Source organism: Pongo pygmaeus, chromosome 1, assembly GCF_028885625.2.
Source record: "Pongo pygmaeus isolate AG05252 chromosome 1, NHGRI_mPonPyg2-v2.0_pri, whole genome shotgun sequence".
In the NCBI taxonomy this organism is placed as follows: Eukaryota; Metazoa; Chordata; class Mammalia; order Primates; family Hominidae; genus Pongo; species Pongo pygmaeus.
This window is the reverse complement of record NC_072373.2, coordinates 208,943,431-208,965,095: the sequence shown is the minus strand read 5'-3', so window position 1 is coordinate 208,965,095 and position 21,665 is coordinate 208,943,431. Positions and strand designations below refer to the sequence as shown.

The following is a 21,665-nucleotide window of genomic DNA, read 5'->3' as shown; positions in this document are numbered from 1 at the left end:
GCAGCCTCAAACTCTAAGGCTCAAGCTATCCTTCCACTGCAGCCTCCTGAGTAGCTGGGATTACAGGTGCATGCCACCATGCCCAGCTAATTTTTTGGCTTTTGATAGAGATGGGGTCTTGCTATGTTGCCCAGGCTAGTCTCAAACTCCTGGGCTCAAGCAATCCTCTCACTTTGGCCTCCCAAAGTACATCTATCGTTTCTTAAGCACCTACTATATACGAGACATTTTATGCTCATTACATTTCACAATATTTGTGAATTCATGTATGTGATAGATGTGAATGAATAAGAGTGACAAATGAGTCATATACAAGCCAAGCATCCCTAATCCAAAAATCTGAAATCTGGTGTGTAGGTGGCAGAGCAGGGAGTGGCACTGTCTGTGCTACTGCCAGGCCCATCCTCCTCCCGCTTTACTCTGTCCATCAGGCCCGCAGGTGCACAGGACATTCTTGCTCTGTGGCTTGGGTGGAGAAAGCCCTGGCGCTGCCTGCCCTGAACCGCTGGGCCAGGCTCCTGGGTGCCGGGTGGGCGGGGCTCTGTGGGCTGGAGTGTGGGGGCCATGGCTCAGTCACAGAGGCCCCTTGTGAGCCGGCACAGAGGCCCATTGAGAGTCTCCCCACCCAAGCCCCTGGCCTCAGCCCCACGGCCCAGCGCAGGCGAGGAGGCCGGGCCTCTGCCCAGGAATGTGCCCGCTCCTGGGGAAGGGGACTGGAGATCCACAAAGCCCCTTTCTACTAGGGCCTGGGAAGGGCACAGGCCCTCCAGCCTGACCCCACCCCGCTTCATTCTTCAAGACCAAGGGCAGGTCCAGGCGAACACCTCCCGTCTCCCACTCTGCAGCTGGTGCCTGAGCATTGGGGCAGAAGGTGAGGCCACCTCTATTTCAAGAACCAGCCCCCGGGCTGGATGCAGTGGCTCACGCCTGTAATCCCAGCACTTTGGGAGGCCGAGGCTGGCAGATCACTTGAGGTCAGGAGTTCGAGACCAGGGTGGCCAACACGGTGAAAATACAAAAATTAACCTGGCATGGTAGTGCATGCCTGTAATCCCAGCTACTCGGGAGGCTGAGGCAGGAGGATTGCTTGAACCAGGGAGGCAGAGGTTGCAGTGAGCCGAGATTGTGCCACTGCACTGCCTTCCAGCCTGGGTGACAGAGTGAGACTCCATCTCAAAAAAAAAAAAAAAAAAAAGAAAGAAAAGAAAAGGAAAAAAGAACCAGCCTCCAGAGCCAAGGACACTGGTGCAGCCAACAGGGGCGAGGCTGCCTTGGAATAGGGGTGCTCTCTGGCCAGTCCTCTCCCTCCTCTCACCCTATCTGGTGAGTTCCCTTGGAGCCAGAGGCCGGGAGAGGGAGACAGCTGCCCTGCACTCAGGGTAGAAGTGGGGGCTGCACACCCGACTAGCCCTGGCCCAGGAGCATGCTACTCACCAACTCCTGATTCCCATCCCTGCTCAGCAGAACTCCCTGCAACACACATAGGCCCCCAAACTCCAGCCCTGGGTCCCTGTGGGTCCCTCGGATGGGCCCAGGATTGGCCTGTGCTGGGGTGGACACAAGTGGCCTCTGGAATGCAGGGCCTGGTCCCTGCAGGGCTGCTGCACCCATCTCTGCCCGACCAACACCCCATGGGGAAGAACGCCTGCCAGGGTCCCAGCCCACTGTGTTTAGATCTGTGGGCCCAGGGTGGGCCTGGTGTGTCCTGGGCAGGGGCAGTGGCTGGCCTGGCCCCTGGACTCTGCAGGGAGGTGCCTCTGAGCCTCTTGTGTGACTCGCAGCAAAGTGCAGGTTGAGGAGGAAGAGAACAGGGAGAAAGGAGAGAAAAGGAAGAGTGGGGAGAGAGGATGGGGAGGGAGGCAGAGGGAGAGCAGCGCTCCCACCTGGCCAGGGCCTGGGTCACTTACTGAGAGGGGACTCCTCATCAGGCTCCGAGACCATCATGCCAACCATGGGCGGGCGGCCCAGGGGCAGCCCTGAGCCTGCAGAGTAGAGACAGAGAAGGAGGCGAGAAGGGACATTGACAGCGAGGGAGACGAGACGGAGAGAAGCAGAGAGAGAGGCAGAGACATTGCAAGAGAGAGGGAGACACAAAGAGACAGAAAGACAGAGACAGAGATAAAGAAAGTGGGGCGGGTGAGAATGAGAGAGAAAAGGTAAGACAAAGGTGAAGAAAAAGGCAGAGGGAAAAGGAAAAAAAAAAAAGAACAGGCAGAGGGGAGAGGGAAAGACAGAGGGCGAAAGAAGCAGAGATGGTGAGCCAGAGAGAGGGAGAACAGGATGAGGCAGAGGGAGGAGGTGCACAGACAGACAATCAAGGAGTTGGGAAGAGGGCCCAGGGCAGGGAGGACAGGGGACACACGCAGACATGCAGATGAGGGTCAGAGCAGGACATATGGGCATGGGGGAAGACAGAAAGAGACAGGTCAGAAGATGGAAAGAAACTGGGGGAGGAGAGGTAGGAAGGGGTCCTAAGGAGGGGAGGCTATCAGGGATGGGTCTTGACACAGGGGGCTGGAGCTGAGCCAGGGAGCCACAACCATGCCCAGTGGGAGGAGGGGAGGAGCCATCTCAGGGGCTGGAGTCCAGGGTCTGGGACTGGGCCAGAGCCTAGGCATGGCCCCATGACAGGCAGGATGGCCCTGGCTCATGGGCGCAGCGGGGGTGCTGCCCTTGGTCAAGTCTGAGCAGGCACCCTGGGACCCCAGGATCAGGGAGGCACACCTGCTGCCTCCCTGACTGGCATTCAGCCCAGCTGCCTGGACCTGCCCCAAGGGCAGCTGGCAGGAGCCAGGGTTTGGCCTGGAGGGTCTGAGGCCCCACCTGTTCCCACTTGTGAGGAAAGGCACCTACCCTGGTCTTGGGCCCCCTACAGCTGCTGTGCCCTGTTCCCCACCTCTTCCCCCTCTGGCCTCATCTGCCCTCACAGCTGCTTCTCAGGGAGGGCAGGTGGGCTGGCCAGGACTGCCCAGCTGGGGCAGAGCTGCTGCAGTGGGCAGCCCCTGGGGAGGGGCCAGAGATGGTTCATGAATGGACAGGGTGGACTCAGAGGCAAGCCTGGCTTGGCCAGAGGCAGCTCCAGGGACACATTAGCATAGGCCATTCCAGGATGGGATGTGCCATGTGTGCCTGGGGCCCACCTGACACTCCCTCTCCCAAGCCCTACCCAGCTCCCAGGCATTCTGCAGCCTCGTGGAGACCTACGCGTGGAAAACCTTCAGGCAGAGCCCAAGTCCAGGCTCTGGGAGGTCACAGTCAGGACCAGGTTACCCAGGCACCCACCCTCCTGTCTACACTGACCCAGTTAGGATGCTACCCACTGGCATTTGAAGGCCCCTGATATGTCAGCTAAAGGGAGGTGACTCCACCCCTGAAGTAGGCCCAGGCCAGATTTGGCCAAGGCCTGCCTAGGGTGAAGGCAGCCCTGGATGCCACAGGATGGCCCAGTGGTTGGTCTGACCTGAGCACCTGCTCCATCCTTGGCCCTGGTCACAGATTGTCCCAGGAGCTGCCTCCCAGAGAGGGCAGTAGGAACCATAAAGAGCCACAGGGCCTTGTCCTGGGGTAGGTCCTTCTCCACCCAGTATCCCAGAGTGGAAGGAAGCGGGGACTATGAGCCCCCATCCCAGTGCTGGGCCAGTCTGACCAGGGTGGGGGCTGACTCTCCTCTCTCCAAGAGCCCAGCCTTGCCTCCCTAAGCTAGGAACCCTTGCTTCCCAGCAGGTGACCCACCTTAAGGCAGGGTTCTCTCCCAAGCCTAGGGTCAGGCTCAATCTATGCCCTGCCCGCCCTGCTGGCTGCCTGAATGCCCAATTCCACAGAGCCCCTCTGTTCCGCTTGTCTTTGCCTGGGATCCCCAGCTCTGTGCCCCCAGGAGGGCTCTGGGGAAGGACTCAATAGCTGAGCTGCCCTGGGAGGTGAGAACTTTGCTTTGAATGTGAAACAGCTGACTGGCTCTCAGTCCCCAGCAGAGCTGGGCTTTACCTGCCCAGTGCCCTGATACCTGTGCCTGCGGCATGGGCAAGCATAGGACCTGGCCACACCAGCCTTGCAGGGACCTGCCAATCAGTCTGCACAACTGTCACTCAGCGGGTTAAGAGATTACACCCACTTCTTGCTTCGTACCCCAGGGCAGGCCCAAGGAGCCCTCGAGGCCCTCAGCCCAGGAGACTGGCTCTGGGGCTTCCCTGGGGGACAGGAGGGAGACCTGCGGGAGGCCCGCAGCAACTTACCCATCTGGAAGTCCCCGCTGCCCAGGTCCCCACTGCCCAGGTCGTCTATAAGCAAAAAAGAGACGTAATCAGCAACAACAAATATTTGTTGAGTACCTACTGGGTGTCAGGCACTGTTCTGGGAATCTAGTACACAGTGGGGCAGGGTTGAGAAAGAACGGAATGGTCGGTCACCCTCCTCCCCCATGCCTAGGGAGGGCTGGCCTGTGAAAGTCGGCTTGGAAGCCTCCATCACAGAGGGTGTGGGCCAGCTGGGCTCAATGGCTCAGGCCTGTAATCACAGCACTTTGGGAGGCCGAGGTGGGTGGGATCACTTGAGGTCAGGAGTTCAAGACCCGCCTGGCCAACATGGCGAAACCCTGTCTCTATTAAAAATACAAAAATTAGCCGGGTGTGATGCCACCCGCCTGTAGTCCCAGCTACTCAGGAGGCTGATGAAGGAGAATTGCTTGAACCCGGGAGGCAAAGGTTGCAGTGAGCTGAGATTGCACCACTGCACTCCAGCCTGGGCGACAGAGTGAGACTCTGTCTCAAAAAACAAAAAACAAAAAAACAAAAAAAAGAGAGAGAGGATGTGGGCTGAGGCCCCAAAATCCAGGGACTCAAATCATCTGTGCAGTGGCTGGGGTGGGAATGGGCAGATCAGACTCGCCTCCAGGTGAGAACAAAGAGGTGGGGTACGGGATGCGTGATGGTCCTGCACGCTGCATTGCCAGCCACCTGCCCAGTGGGTCCTGACCGTCCCAGGCTGCAGAGTGATGACCAGCCCAGGGCCACACAGGTTGTAAGTGGAGGATGCTGGCGTCATGGGGACCAGGGCTCAGGACACACCCAGCCCATCTCTTGAGGCACCACCTTGTGGAACTTCATGGGGCCTCTTTAAAGACCAGTGGGAAGAAGCACGGTCTCACCCCCCACCCCTCTGCTCCCAGCCTTGGATCCTTGGCTCACCTCCCGAGATGCTGTCAGCCAGCATGTCCTCATCATCAGAAAGGTACGAATGTGTCCAGCGCATTTGGCTTGCCGTGACTGTCTCCGTGTCCTCAGGCAGAGACAAGCCATCGTATGCTCTCAGACCGTGGGTCACCTGTAAGCAAACGAGAGCTGATTGAGTCACTCTCTTCAGCTCCCACTGAGCCCCACGGTCCTTCCCCTCACTTCCAGGGGGACCCAGAATCCCACCCTCAGGCCCCTTAGTGGTTAAATTTGACTTAGTATGGCTCAGTGAGCCAGGCTGGGGCTGAACCCTTTTGACTCAGTTTCCCCAAGTCCCATTAGCCCCTGGAGGCTTCGGAGCTCAACCCTGTAAATTCCGAATGAATCCTCAAATACAGCAGACAATAAAATGTAAATCACTTCGGTAAGTAAAGACTCCTTTTCCTTTGGAGAAGGCAAGGGACACCCAGGACACGAGTGAGTGGATGGGGGGATGCAGGTGGGTAAAGGGGTGACCTCAGCCAGCACAGATGGGGGGCACAGGCAGGTGGAAGGCTGGCCAGGGTCAGCATGGTTGGGGACACAGGCAGAAGTCAAGGGCGAGCTGCTCAAAGCTGTTGCCTCCCCAGGCAGCTCCTCCCCAGGCCATTTGGCTCCTCTTCCTGCCTTACTCTGGCCTGCCCGTCTCCAGGCTGCAGGGAACACATTCCACTGTGTTGGAGAATTAGCTTTGGCACATGCAACCACACTGACAGACTCATCCCTGGGCCCAGCAGCGTGGAGGCGGAGCTCAGCATCTGGGCTGAATGGGGACAGGCGTGGTGTCAACTCCATGTGACCTCAGGCTGCTGCCAAGCCCAGGATAAGCTCCACCTTGGGGCCTGCAAACTATGTGGGCCGGAGCAGAAGCGCCCCAGCGGCCATAACACCTGCCTTCCCAGGTGTGGGTCCGGGCAATGAGTGCCTCTTTCCCCCTAGACAAGATCCGGATGATTCCAAAGCAGTTTTACCAAATAACTTAGAGGAAAACAAACCCAGGGGAGCCCAAGGGAAGCCCGTGGCCCACAAGTGTGCAGATTCACGATGGCTGGACCCCAGATTCCACAAGCACAAGTATGCACAGACTGGTAATGGCCTGGGGTGAGGGCCTCAGGCCCTGCCCTGGCCTTAAGCCAGAAGGAAATGGTCTCGCTTTTGAAAACCAAACCCACAAGGGCTAGACAAGGTAGTGAGGTCCAAGCCAGAGCAAACGCCAAGGAGGAGAAAAAAACAAAGAGCCAGCCAGGCCCCCTTCCCTCCCCACCCCTACTGCTCCCACAGTCCATGTCCCTCACGCCTCTGGCGTTTCTCATGCCGGGCCCTCTGTTGGAATGCCCTTCCTCTCTTTGTTTCTCAGGCGAACTCCAATGCATCCTCAAAAATCAGCTTAAATACCACCTCCTCCACCTACTCAGGAATAAGGAGGAACAAACGACTGATTCATATGCGTGGGTCTGAAAGAAGCCAGACACACAAGACTACAAACTATATGATTCCATTTATATGAACCCTTAGGGGTGAAAGTCTAATCCATAGTGACAGAAAGATCAGTAGTCACTTGGGACCAAGGGCAGGCTGGGGGTGACTGGGAAGGGGGCACAAGAGACACTTCTGGGGTGATGATTCACTGGGCATACTATCTCATTACTGACTGTACCCTGAAAATGGGTATATTTTGTTGTGTGTATTTATGCCTAAATAAGGATGACTAGAAAGAAACTCTCTTTGTCCCGACTCCTTGCTGTTCACAGTGACCTCAACCCCAGTCTGGTTCTGGGCCCTCCTGGGCTCACAAGGTTATCGTCTGTACCTCTGCTGGAATGGAAGCACCTTGAAGACAAGGGCTGTGACGAATTCATCTCCACCTTTTCTGCACCCCGTGCTCAATAAATACTTGAATGAATGAATAAATGAATGGACAAAAATGTCATCACCTATGAATTCCAGTCACTCCTTGAAGATGACTTGCTTTGGGGAGGCACCACCTACCTCTGTGCAATCTATAAGCATCTCCTATCCTAGGCTGTGAGCTCCCTGGATGGGGGAGTGGCTGGGTGCCATTTGTTCATCTTTGTGTTTGCGGTGCTCTCAGACCTTGGGGAAGGTCTGCATTGTCCACATCTTATTCCTGCTTTGGCCTAAAGCCCTTACCCCCAACAATCTACCGGCAAATGTTGCCTCCTGTTCCTTGTCCTCTCTCTGCCCTCTCCCTGTCATCCTGAGTGCTGGCCTGGGGACTTCTAGGCTGTGCCCGTGGGATGCGCATTCAGGAGTGTGCTTTCGAACGTCCAGGAGCTGGTAAGAAATGCAGATTCCTGGGCTCCTTCTCAGAGACAGTGAGTCAGGCTCTTCCATCCCAGGAGGGTGGTCATAGTTGTGCATGTCCAGGGGATTCCCACAGCCCCTGGTTAGAACCATAAGACCAGCCCCGACCAGGGGCTCTGCCTCCTTCCCCGGGTGGGGTACAGGGCAGTGTTCCCATTGGCTGGAGCAGGCCTGACTGACCCAACGTGGGTATGAGGCTGGGGCTGGTGCAGGGGCACTGACTCTGGTTAGAGGAGATTTGAGTGGTCCCCTCAATTTGGTGGGGGGCTCTGTCAATGCCAATCCCCCTCCCATTGCAACCAAGGTTATGGAGGGCATGCCTGGAGCACTGCGACTCCCCGAATCTCCTAGACACTGCTGTCTAGAAAGGAAAACCTAGTGGTGAATGATGAGCCAGGTCCAGAGCTTTTCCCAGGGAGCAGGGAGCTCGTTGGGGTTGGCGGCGGGGGTGGCCTTGGGACCAGACAGGAAATAGCAAAGTGAGATTCAACATGGAAAGAAAGCCAGGAACACACATCTGCAGGGAGAGGGGAAAGAGAGGCCAGAGCACGTCGGGACTTGGACAGAAGGGCCCCACACTCCACCAGAGGACTCCAGAGCATGGATCCCTCCATCTGCCAGTCTGCTCTTGCTTGCAGCCCCCACCCTAGGGTCTGAGGATCCAGGGTCAGATCAGGGCCCATAACAAGGAATAAGTCAGCAAGAGCAGAGACTTCATTTGTAAAAAGCTGAAGATCAAGAGGTTCCAGCAGCTGTATTTCACATCTGGGAGAGGAGATGGAACCAGACAGGAAAGAAGCTCCCAGAAAGAGCCAAAAGGAACTTGAGACTTGACCATAGAAGGACCTTGGACCCAGAACGGGAAAGTCCAGGATCTGCTTGAGGAATAATAACAGCTAACATTTATTGAGCACTTACTATGCACCAGGCACTCCTAAACCAGGTTATAGGTCTTATGGGGTGCCACTGAGAAAGAGGGCAAAGAGAGCAGAGAAAGTCAGGTTACCTGTGGAAACTTATATGTGGCAGGGCTGAGATTTGAACCCTGGTGGTCGGGCTCCAATACCTAAGCAGCTACCACTGTGCTACATCACCTCTGTGACCAGGGTGTGCAACGAGGCAGAGATCACTGGGAGTCACTGTTGCAAAGCCTCTCAGTCACACTGCACGCCACTTTGCAATGCATTTCCTCAACCTAGTATCACCTGAGTTGACAGTGACCCTTGGAGGTGGCTGAGGAGGTATGAATGCTCCCCTTTCCCAGTGAGCCCCGGGAAACGTGTCGGCCCAGACCACAGGTGAGGAGCTGGCGTCCCACCCCAGGCCTTCTGCTCACCAGGAAATGAGGCAGGGCTGGACCTCTGGGCTGGCCATGAGGCCTAAGCAGAGAGCAATACCAGGGAGCCCAGGGTTGGCTAGTCCCTGCCCCCAACCTGACCAGCTCTCAGAATGGCCCCATGGGATGCCTGAGCTGGCAGTGGTCTGGGACCGTGCAGCATGTGCCTCAGGTCCCAAGGAGGGCCATTAGCCGCTCCAAGGTCAGAGGCAGAAATAGAACCCAGGTTTCCTGCCCTCCAGCCCGTCTCCGGCGGTGAAAGAGCCCGGCTTCCTCCCAGAGGAACCCAGCACTTCAGGTATGTATTGGAGCCGGACGGGGAGCTGGAGAGGAGGGGTCTAGCAGGCAGACCTCGGCCAGAGAGGAAGGAGCTAAGCAAAGAGGGGGATTTTCCAGACCCTGCAGTTCCTGGTTGGTGGGGGTGGGGGTGCACGCAGCTGACTCAACCGGGCCCGGGCCAGAGAACTGTTCTAAGAGGCTGAGAACAATTGCTTGGGGCCGGGATGCAGGCAGTGTGACCCCCAGTGGGCAGGCATTCCTTGAACACTGGTGGGACTGTAGGCGAGGGCTTCTGGGAGGCACCCAATCCCGGAGGTGGGCTATGTCCAGGCCCTCCTGGTGAGAATGAGGGTCACATGGAACTCCAGGTCCAAGCTGTGTCCTTGGGGACAACGAATGCAGGCTGGATCCTCCTCTCCTGGCCTGGGTGAGGATAAAGAGGCAGACAAGGCTGGCTAGGAAAGGACTCAGCACGGAGGAGAAAACCACATGAGTGGGGCACAGAACGGAGAGAAGGCAGGAGAGGTACAGATACGGAGAGCAGGTACAGATCACTTGAGGCCAGGAGTTCGAGACCAGCCTAGCCAACATGGCAAAACCCCATCTCTACTAAAAATACAAAAATTAGCCCGGCATGATGGTACATGCCTATAGTCCCAACTACTCAGGAGGCTGAGGTAGGAGAATTGCTTGAACCCGGGAGGCGGAGGTTGCAGTGAACCGAGATCGCACCACTGTACTCCAGCCTGGGCGACAGAGCGAGACTCTGTTAAAAAAAAAGTTTATAGCAAGCTCATTTAGTGCCAAGCCCTGAACTGAACTGACATGAAGCTATTCAGAGTGTGTTCACTCCACTCAGAGGGAAGAGTCCTGTGTTTCACTGTAGCAATATTACTGTTGTTTGATCATGGGGTATGACCCCCAGACTCCAATGGGGATGTCACATCCCGGCTGGGCACATGCTCTATGTCACCTTCTTCAAACCTGAAAAATTCTGAATTCCAAAACACATCTGACTCCGAGGCTTTCAGTCAACAAACTGTGAGCTTGTGTTATTATTATTTCCGTTTTCTGGATGAAGAAACTGAGGCTCAGAGAGGATTGGCTGGGTAAATGGGATCAAGCAGGTAAGGCACTTAGTGAGGCGTTTACTTATACAGTAAGTGCTTAATAAGCTCTAGAATTACTTATACAGTAAGTGCTTAATAAGCATTAGGATTAGTACCATGCATGGGGTGCGGGGTAGGGGTGAGGGGTAGGTGTGGTTGAGGGGTGATGCATGGGGAGTGTGAGGTGTGGCTCAGGCCTGGGGTTGCCTCCAGATCTGGGATGAAGGGAGGAGCCTGGCTAAGTGGGCGGGACCCTAGCAAGGGGTGGGCAATAGAATTGGGTCCCATGGCTCAAAGTTGTCTGCCTGCTCAGAGGCTGACTCCGGGACCAACCCAGGGCTTTGGGCTTCTCCAGAGACACTGTTCACATGCCTTCAGCAGCCAGTCCACCCCACCCTCCTTGTAGCCCAAGCCTGGGACTGAGCCCCCGACTGCCCCTGCAGCTAGGCAGGAAGGTCTGAGCACTGCACAGTCCCCAGGGCGGCTGCAGCTGCCCAGGGCCAGGCTCCAGGCATGTGGGGATGGAGTGAGCTCACCCCATCAAAATCCAGAGACGGTGTGGGGGCGGGGGGACAAAAGAGCTTCTGCCTGCCCACCTGCCTCCCTGCCACGGTCACCACGGGCTCTGCCTCAGTGCCCCTTCCCCTGCCCGCTGCCAAGGAACCAGCAGACAATGTGACCCATGGTCCCCAAATCTCTGGGGAGGGACATGAACCCAGACAAGGTCCCCATCCCCCTCTGACAGGATGCAGGCTCCTAGGTAACCCCAAAACAAGTGCTTCCCCTACTCGGCTGCAACCCAGGCCCCAGATACAGGATCAAGGTGCCCTGCCCCACCCCCAGGCCACCCAGTGCCCTGTCCACAGGCGACAGACAGCACAGGGGAAGGAATCTGTCGGGGCAGCACTTTGTTGTACAAACTGCCAGGGGCGCAGAGTCGGACACAAAGGCCAAAAGGCCTTTAATCCCCGGCAGTCTGAGAGGGGCGCCGGGCCGGAAGGGAGGTGGCCACAGCCTCCTCTGGCATGCCTGTGCTGCCCGTGCCACTCGGGAGGCCTGCCAGCTTCTCACACAGGGGACCCCAAGGTGGCAGGAACTTTGCCAGCCAGTCAGCCAGGAGGAATATGGACCCCCCCAAACAAGGAGAGGGTCCAACACGCAGCCAGTGCTTCTTTGTGCCAAGGGCTGAGCTAAGGTCTTCATAAGACTTACGTCACTCAGATCCACCACAACCTCACGAGGGAGACACTAGAGGCACCCTCATTTGATAGATAAGGAAACCAGGCTCAGAGAGGTACAGTTACCTGCTCCAGGTCACACAGCAAAGGCAATGGGAATGGAGTCTGAAACCAGGACTCCCCTCTGCTGGGTTCATGCTTCTGTATTTGGCTAGCTCAGAGGCATAGCTGCCAGCAGGGGCCCTGCTTCTAACCTCTGACCCCTTGCCCTCTGTAAGCTCATATCAAGGCCTGCAACCTGGAAAAGCTGCATTCCATCCAGGGCTTCTCGGGAGCGCTGGGGCAGGTCAGGGCCTTCAGCGGAGACCCAGAGGGCGGGAAGCTGGGGTCTGGAGTTTCTAGTCCCAACTCAGCCCCACACTCACCATGTCGCCTTGGACAAGCCCCTGCCTCCTTTACCTTTTAGCTAACTTTAGTGAGTCCCTACTGTGTGCACTGGGCATCCACACCACCATCTCAGTCCGTGTGAACAATACGCGGAAGGCAGTGACTTTGATCTGTTTCGAGCATTGCTGCAACTCCACAACAGAAAACACACAGTAGGTACTAATAAATCTGTGGACTCGCGGATAAACCAAATGAATGAACCTGCCCAACAGCCCTAAGGTGGAAATTAACCCACCTGACAGAAGAAAGGTAACTTCAGAAGGAGACTTGCCCAAGATTACACAGCTTGAAAGTGCCAGAATTACCTCTAGTCCTCAGTTCCCATTAATACAACAGAGGCCATAATACTTCATCCCAAGGGAAAGAGGGGACTAGGTCACAGGAGCCCTGAAATCCATTCCAAGACACCCCCTGTCCTTGCAGAACAATCCCTCCAAGACTTAGTTCTCTCTGCTATGAAATGGGAGCAAAAGGCCGGGCGCGGTGGCTCACGCCTGTAGTCCCAGCACTTTGGGAGGCAGAGGCAGGCGGATCACTTGAGGTCAGGAGTTCGAGACTAGCCTGGCCAACATGGTGAAACCCCATCTCTGCCAAAAATACAAAAATTATCTGGGCATGGTGGTGTGCGCCTGTAATCCCAGCTACCCTGGAGGCTGAGGCAGGAGAATTGCTTGAACCCAGGAGACAGAGGTTGCAGTGAGCCAAGATCGCACCACTGCACTCCAGCCTGGGCAACAAGAGCAAAACTCCATCTCAAAAAATAAATAAATAAAAATAAATAAAATGGAAGCAAAAAAAGGTCCCTGCTTTGCCTCCTTCCTGGGGCTACTGGGAGAGGCACGTGGAATGAGGTGGTGACCTCTTTGAGAGGCACAGTCCCAATCTCTGAATCTGCCTGGCCCTTCTCCAGGCAGGCCCCATGTGGTCTCTGCTTGGAGGCTCCTATGACACAGCTAGGGGTGGGCACCCAACCCGGTCTGGCACTGACCAGGCAGGGGACTGGCAAGAACACTTGACCACCAGCCGGCGGGGCAGAGCAGGCTGTGCTGTCAGACACCTCCAAGTCCGGGCCACCCTGGCCATAGTCTAGCTGGGGGGCTTCAGCTTCCTATCCGTAAAAACAGTAGAATCGATCAGATCTGTCCCATTCGGTTCAATTCAAGTCACTTCAACCTCGACTTACTGGGTACCTACTATGTGCTGGGCCCGCGGGACAAAATGTGAAATGGACACAGAACTCCATGTTCCTGGGGGACACAGGCCACGGAACCATGTGCTGGCAATACCGTGCGAAGAGAGTGCTGAAGGGGAAGGACAGGGCCAGCAGAGTCCAGGGGAGGGTCCCCTCACTTAGGGAGGTGGCTGGGAGGCAGGGGAAGATTTCCAGAAGAAATGCTAACTCAGCTGGGCCTGAGAGATGACTTCACCTAAGTAAAGTGGAGAAGGGGAAGAGTGCGGACAAGGTAGAGGGGAAGGCACACGCTGAGGCCAGGGCTGGAGAGGGCAGGGCACGTTCACGGGGTGGGAGGAAGCCTGGTGCAGCGGGACACGCGTGTGAGTGGCAGAGGAGTCAAAGGGTGGCACGAGTGGGCTTTTCCATTTAAAAGTGCCGCCCCTCAGTTGTGCTGCTGACCCAGTGCTAGTCACAGAAGCCAAGTCTCCCCTGTCCCCCCAGAGTCCCTGCACTCTCCTCCGTCCCCTACAGACACCCCAAGATTAGGTCTCCCCTGGTGGCTGAATGAGCTGCCTGCCAACTTACAGGGAACCAGGAAGCCACCGGGAAATGCCCTTGCCTCACCCATGTGCCAGGTGTGGCCAAGGCGCTGGGGGTGGCCCAAGCGGCAACAGCTTCTGGACTGGGCTGCCCAGCAAGAAGGTCCCTGGGGGTTGAACACTATCTGCCAGGCACCGCGGCTGCCGGCAGCACCTGCAGCGTTCACGTGCCAGCCTCCTGCACGCAGCCTGGCTTGGTTCTCAGGTTCTCCGGCTCCCAGCTGCCCTGCTGCCCTGGCATGTCTGTGGGGCTTCAAGGGCACACCAACCTGGTCGGGCCTGCCCATACCCTCCTGGGTCACTGCCCACAGATTTCATGAATGATGCCCCTTGCACAGTGCCAGGACTATGGAAGGATGGGCGGAATGTCGCACAAAGTTATGTTGCCATGAGACACCACTAACAACCACGGCTGCTTCCTGAACCTGTCGGGTTAGGCCTTCCCACGACTCCTGACTCACCAACGGGTGAGAGGAAAAGCCCTTATCATGGCCAACCAGGTTCTATGTAATCTGTCTACACACACACCCACCCACACACACACCCCTCCCCCACACCCCCCCCCCACACACACCCCCACACACTATCATGGCCAACCAGGTTCTATGTAATCTGTCTACACACACACACACACACACCCCTCCCCCCCCGCCCCCCCCCACACACACACTATCATGGCCAACCAGGTTCTATGTAATCTGTCTACACACACACACACACCCACCCCTCCCCCCTACACCCCCCCACACACACACACACACTATCATGGCCAACCAGGTTCTATGTAATCTGTCTACACACACACACCCACCCACCCACCCACCCACCCACACCCACCCACACCCACACACACTATCATGGCCAACCAGGTTCTATGTAATCTGTCTACACCCACACACACACACACACACCCACCCACACCCACCCACACCCACACACACTATCATGGCCAACCAGGTTCTATGTAATCTGTCTACACACACACACACACACACCCCACACACACACCCACACACCCACAATCACGGCCAACCAGGTTCTATGTAATCTGTCTACACCCACACACACACACCCACACACCCACCCACCCACACCCACCCACACCCACACACACTATCATGGCCAACCAGGTTCTATGTAATCTGTCTACACCCACACACACACACCCCCCCCACACACACACACCCCCACACACTATCATGGCCAACCAGGTTCTATGTAATCTGTCTACACACACACACACACACACACACACACACAAAATCATGGCCAACCAGGTGCTATGTAATCTGTCTACACACACACACACACACACACACACACACACACACACAATCATGGCCAACCAGGTGCTATGTAATCTGTCTACACACACCCACACCCACACACCCACCCACACCCACACACCCACACACCCCCCCACACACACACCCCCCCACACACTATCATGGCCAACCAGGTTCTATGTAATCTGTCTACACACACACCCACCCACCCACCCACCCACACCCACACACCCCCACACCCCCACACACACACACCCCCCCACACACTATCATGGCCAACCAGGTTCTATGTAATCTGTCTACACACACACCCACCCACCCACCCACACACACACACACACACACACAGACGCACACTCACACCCACACACACTATCATGGCCAACCAGGTTCTATGTAATCTGTCTACACACACACCCACACACACACACACACGCCACGCTCCAACCTCTTTTGCTACTGTGCTCCCCCAACTCCCTGCCTTCTAAAATAGCCACATGCATCCCCTCAATAGTCCTCAAACACACTAAGCCCCCTGCCTGGGACACTGTCCCCACATATTCCATCACTCGCTCCTCTTCTTCCAGTTTTTGCTCAAATGTCACCTTTCAGCCGCGCATGGCCGGTGCCTCACGCCTATAATCCCAGCACTTTGGGAGGCCGAGGCGGGTGGATCACCTGAGGTCAGGAGTTCGAGACCAGCCTGGCCAACATGGTGAAACCCCGTCTGTACTAAAAATACAAAACTTAGCCTGGTGTGGTGGCAGGCGCCTGTAATCCCAGCTACTTGGGAGGCTGAGACAGGAGAATCACCTGAACCCAGCAGGCAGAGGTTGCAGTGAGCCAAGATTGTGCCATTGCACTCCAGCCTGGGCAATAAGAGCGAAAATCCATCTAAAAAAATAAATTGTTGAATTAATTAACGAAGGCTGAGGCAGGAGGATTACTTAAGGCCAGGCGTTCAAGACCAGCCTGGACAACATAGTGAGACTCTGTCTCTACAAAAAAATTAAAAATCAGCCCATTGTGGTGGTGCACACCTGTAGTCCCAGCTACTTAGGAGGCTGAGGCAGGAGGACTGCTTGAGCCAGGAGTTCGAGGCTGCAGCGAGCTATGATTGCACCACTGTACTCCAGTCTGGATAAAAGAGTGAGACCCTGTCTCTAAAAACAATTAATTAGTTAATTAATTAATGGGGTTTATAAGTGAGGAGCCTGAGGCTCAGAGAGCTAACTTGCCCATAGTCACAGGGTTGGAAGAACCAAGACTTGAACCTAAGACCCCTGGCTCCACACCTGGAAGGAACTCCATACCACCTGGTCCCTCGATGATGCCTGGGACTTTCCTGCTGGGAAGCCCATCTCTGGGGTGACAAGAGGCTGCCCATAGTCACTGAAGAGCATCCCGGAGGGGTGGGTGGGGGCCTCGGAGGCGAGCAGGGGCCAGAACTCTGGCTCCAGGGCCTTGCGCAACACAGCCAGACAGCCAGGCCTCAGTGACTGTACTCAGCGCTTGTTCCCGTGGGCATCGGCAACAGGAAAAAACAGGCTGGAACGGCGGCCCGGCAGCTGTGGCCAAGGAGGTCGGCTCCCCCTGCCCCCAGGCCGGGCTTTCCTCATCTGCTGTATGGAAGAAGAGGAAGGGGCAGGCAGGGCCAGGCCCATGGCTGAGATAGGCCTGTGGACAGCAGAGCTGGAAATCAGAGCAAGGGGTCCTCGTCCTGAAGCGCCCCGTGTCTGCTTTCTTCATGATAATGTCCTTTCCCGGACACAGAAACTCTGGGAAGGGAATAGGCGCGGGGGAGACAAACACATCTGGGAAAGGCTGGTTACACAAAGCTGAGCTGCCTCCCTAAGTCCTAAATGACTGAAGCAACATGATGGGACTGGGGGGTTGGGAGGGGTCACGTGCAACTATTTAGTGTTTCCCAAGTTGCTCAACTTGGAACCCTTTATTTATGCAAGGCTCACTAGACTAGGGTTCCACAGAACACACTTTGGGAACACTATCCCAACCATCCCGCCTTTCCCTCAAGTTAGCCTTAAGTAAGATTTTAGATGTAAGATATGCTCCCCAGTACCCAGGGGCTCTGTAAAGGAGGCTCTTGAAGATAAGAAAAGCTGCAAGGCCCCATGGAAGGAAAAGAGGGCTGGCAGCAGGCTAGCTGGTAATAGGAGGGGTGTGTTCTCTCTCCTCAGGGTGATTGACACCTGTCACCTGAGAAATCCAGACACAGCCCGAGCCTTCCCTCCCTGGACATCAATCTGCTCTCTCAGGGGGTGACTCCTGGCGGAGGTGAAAGAGAAGGTGGCCCAGCACCCAGTCATTCCTGGTCCGCTGGGACCCTCAAGAAAGTCTGGAGGTACCTGTGCCCCAGAGAGAAAGAGAGCTTCGTTCAGCTGCTGAGTGCAGAGACCGGGGCAGGGGCTCACTCCCAGGGCCGGGGACCATGCAGGCGAGTGGGTGCTGGTGCTCTTCAGGGCAGCGACTGAGAACAGGGCTCCCAACCAGCTCTGCTCGCTTGGGCGAGTCCCTTCCCTTCTCTGGGCCTCAGACTCCCCTCTGTCCGATGACAAAGCAGCCCTAAGTCACGGCTCTCCAGTCCATCCTCAGCAGCCTCAGGGCCACTCTGGACAGGAGTGAGGTGGAAGCGGGGCACCGTTAGAGTTTGGGCCCCTTCCCAAACACTCACTTTCATCAAAACACATCCAATTTTTTTTTAACAGGGTTCTGCTCTGTCGCCCAGGCTGGAGGGCAGTGGGCCTCCTCAGAGCCTCCTAGGCTCAAGATATCATCCTGCCTCAGCCTTCCAAGTAGCTGGGAGTATAGGTGTACATCACTACATCTGGCTAATTTATTTTTTGTAGAGATGAGGTCTCGCTATGTTGCCCAGGTTGGTCTCGAACTCCTGGTCTCAAGCGATCCTCCTGCCTCGGCCTCCTAAAGTGCTGGGATTACAGGCATGAGCCACTGTGCCCAGCTACAAATCCACCTCTTTCCTTTTTATATTCTCACCTTCTACATAAATATCTGGTTCAGCCCTTGGTTAGCTGTGAGGCTGTGAGCAAGTCATTTCTCCTCTCTGTGCCTCCGTTTCGTCATCTGTAAAATGGGCACGATCATTCATAGTAATAATATCTATCTCATACGGCTGTTGTGAGGGTTAAATACAAATGTAAAATGCTACAAATAACACAGCACATGGTGAATGTTCTATAAGTGTTTGCTGCCTTTCGGCCGGAACCGCCATCTTCCAGTAATTCGCCAAAATGACGAACACAAAGGGAAAGAGGAGAGGTACCCGATAGATGTTCTCCAGGCCTTTTAGAAAACATGGAGTTGGCCAGGCACGGTGGCTCACGCCTGTAATCCCAGCACTTTGGGAGGCCGAGGCGGGTGGATCACAAGGTCAGGAGATTGAGACCATCCTGGCTAACATGGTGAAACCCCGTCTCTACTAAAAATACAACAAATTAGCCAGGCGTGGTGGCGGGCGCCTGTAGTCCCAGCTACTCGGGAGGCTGAGGCAGGAGAACGGCGTGAATCCAGGAGGAGGAGCTTGCAGTGAGACGAGATCGCGCCACTGCACTCCAGCCTGGGCGACAGAGCGAGACTCCGTCTCAAAAAAAAAAAAAAAAGAAATCACGGAGTTGTTCCTTTGGCCAGGTATATGCGAATCTATAAGAAAGGTGATATTGTGGACATCAAGGGAATGGGTACTGTTCAAAAAGGAATGCCCCACAAGTGTTACCATGGCAAAACTGGAAGAGTCTACAACGTTACCCAGCATGTTGCTGGCATTGTTGTAAACAAACAAGTTAAGGGCAAGATTCTTGCCAAGAGAATTAATGTGCGTATTGAGCACATTAAGCACTCTAAGAGCCGAGATAGCTTCCTGAAACGCGTGAAGGAAAATGATCAGAAAAAGAAAGAAGCCAAAGAGAAAGGTACCTGGGTTCAACTAAAGTGCCAGCCTGCTTCACCCAGAGAAGCACACTTTGTGAGAACCAATGGGAAGGAGCCTGAGCTGCTGGAACCTATTCCCTGTGAATTCATGGCATAATAGGTGTTTAAAAAAAAAAGACCTCTGGGCTGTTAAAAAAAAAAAAAGTGTTTGCTGTGATTACTATTGTTAATTTGATTAAAATGAGGGTCTCACTGCTTAATGAGTTTGAAAGCCATCAACTTAAATGATCCCAAAGCTTCCTCTGGCTTTGATATTTTAGAGCACTGACACTCTAAAACATTAGGATTCCAAAATTCTAGGCTGTGTCCCACCCGCAAAGGGAACAGGGCTAAAGGAGGGGATTACAAAGTCAGGACAGGCCGGGTGCGGTGGCTCACGCCTATAATCCCAGCACTTTGGGAGGCCGAGACTGGTGGTCAGGAGTTCGAGACCAGCCTGGCCAACATGGTGAAACCCCGTCTCTACTAAAAAATACAAAAATTAGCCAGGCATGGTGGCATATGCCTGTAATCCCAGCTACTTGGGAGGCTGAGGCAGGAGAATCGCTTGAACCCGGGAGGTGGAGGTTGCAGTGAGCCAAGATGGCGCCATTGCACTCCAGCCTGGGCGACAGAGTGAGACTCCATCTCAAAAAAACAAAAACAAAAACAATGTCAGGACAAAGCCAGAAGGAGTCAGGCTGCAGAGACCCGCCCAGCAAAGGGTCATCATCACCATCATCCTCATCATTCATTTATACCTCCCCTCTTGCCCTGTTCCAAAAAGGCTGCAGACAGCTTACAAAGATGCACACTTAACAGCCAAGAGAATATTAACTAAAGATATATAAGAAAAACTCAGGCAGGGCAGGCAGATGGAGCCTGGAGTGAGGCAAGCAGACAGAGAGCACATGCTGAATCCCAGAGATCTAGGAAAGGGACAACTCATGTGGCCCCGAGATTGCCAGCAGCCAATGGGAAGAAGGAAACCTGACCAGTCCCTAGATTCCATGTCTCATAATGTAAAAACAAACCAGTTGTTTAGAAAAAGCAAAACTATCCCTGATACTGAGAGCAGGGAATGTCCCAAGGGACAGGCTTGTCTGGCACCCTTCTCTGCCTCATCAGTGGGGCTGGCATCCCCTCAGAGTCTGCTGACCATGACCCTTTGAAGCTGAAGCCAGGGGCAGAGGCTACAGTGATCAAAGATTCAGGGAGCTGGAATGGCAGTCCAGGTAGTACTCCACTAACCTCACCCCAGCAGCCTTAGTCTAGGCAGGATTACCCAGCACTCCCCAAACCCGAACACAGCCAGTGCCCAAAATAGCTAGAGTAGGAGAGGGTGCCAAGAGGCCCTGGCAAGGGCCTGGGCTAGGCCCACCTACAGGAGGGCCCAGTGGGCCAATGCACACATACCTCTGGTGCACAAAGAGGCACCTTCAGTCAGGCACAGAGGCGTCCCTGGGAGTCCCCCACCCACCAGGCTCCCCCCTCAGCTGCACGTTGCTCACGCAGAACTTGAGCTGCTGCTCCACCCTTCCTACAAAGCAGGCCTTCTGCCTGAGCCAGACTAGAAAAGCCTTCCACAGAAATGCCACCGTACCATATAGGGAAGTGCCTGAAGACCTTCCCGCCCCACCTCCAGAATCTGCCAGAATCAGCCCCCTCAGGATCCTCCATGGTGATGCTGGTTCCTCCCTGGGTCCCCCAGCTGCAGACCAACACAATGGGGGCTATTCTGGGCTGCACGGGGTATTTAAAGCTCTGACTGGGCCTCCTCCCTGGGGAACAAAAGGCCTTGCCCTCCGTAAGACCTTCCTGAAATTGTTCCTGCCCAGACTGTGGAGGCTACATCCTGTACTGTTCCCCACCTCCCCTGCCAGGCCCTGAGGCCCTGTAGGATTCAGCACAAAATGCCTCCTCCAGGAAGCCCACAGGGCTGCCTCCTGTGCTCAGCAGCACTGCCTGAGACCCTCAGAAAAGCTGGGTCCTGGCCCAACTCTGCCATCGATCTTCTCTGGGTCCCAGTTTTCTCATCTGCAAAATGTGGATGTGAATCCCAGTGTGTGAAAGCACTCCAGAGGCTTCCATGGTTAGGATGAGTAATGTCTCTCCAGCCACCTTGTGAAGCAGAATATAAGCAGGAACGGGCATTGGTCTGTTTTGTCGCTGCCCTTTTTTTAGCACCTGGCACACAGTAGGTGCCAAATAAATATTTACTTACTGATACAAATATTTGTGGAATGTGTCTGTAGCCTCCATAGAACCACCCAGAATACCAGGCACACAGGTGGTTAATACCCTCGATGGTAACGTTGCCAGCTCTCAGCTTGAGCACAAAGAACACATCAAGCCTTATGCTAAGTACCTGATGTTAATTATCTCATTGAATTTGCTCAACAGTCCCAAGAGGTCGGTACCATTCTCTTATTTCACAAGCAAGAAAACGGGAGTTCCAGTCCAGGTGGTTAAGCAGCTCGCCTGAGGTCCTAAATGGCCAAGCTGGGAGTCAAGCCCAGGAGCCCTGAAGCCCCGGCATCCTGCGCAAATGCACATTGAAGAAAGGCAGTCGGAGAGCACTGGGCGGGGAGCCAGGAGCCTGAAGTCAGCCACTAAGCTGTGTGACTTCAAGCAAGTTGCTTGGCCTCTCTGAATCAGTTTTCTCTTCCATAAAAATAAGGGCATGAATTCCTCTTCTTCAGGTCGTTGGTAGGATCAAAGGAACCAAAGGATGTGACTCTGTCTCCCACACTAGCCCCAGCGCCTCCCCAGGGGCAGCA

General features: G+C 55.2%; 1 protein-coding gene and 1 long non-coding RNA gene across 5 annotated transcripts in view; one reads left to right on the top strand and one right to left on the bottom strand.

Annotated features, from left to right (window-relative positions):
* The window catches only part of HSPG2 (heparan sulfate proteoglycan 2), a 116,695-nt gene that overhangs the window by 69,026 nt on the left and 26,004 nt on the right, over positions 1 to 21,665 (bottom strand). For all 4 annotated transcript variants that reach the window (XM_063658800.1, XM_054502323.2, XM_063658801.1 and 1 more), the window contains exons 2-3: positions 5,184 to 5,319; positions 4,233 to 4,277 (exon numbers count right to left, since the gene is read on the bottom strand). In XM_063658800.1, coding sequence (XP_063514870.1) covers positions 4,233 to 4,277; positions 5,184 to 5,319 — 181 coding nt within the window. The remainder of the gene's footprint in view (positions 1 to 4,232; positions 4,278 to 5,183; positions 5,320 to 21,665) is intronic.
* LOC134738875 (uncharacterized) lies at positions 546 to 7,148 on the top strand. The gene is made up of 2 exons (XR_010125080.1): positions 546 to 871; positions 6,959 to 7,148. It is a non-coding gene; the product is annotated as an uncharacterized LOC134738875 (long non-coding RNA).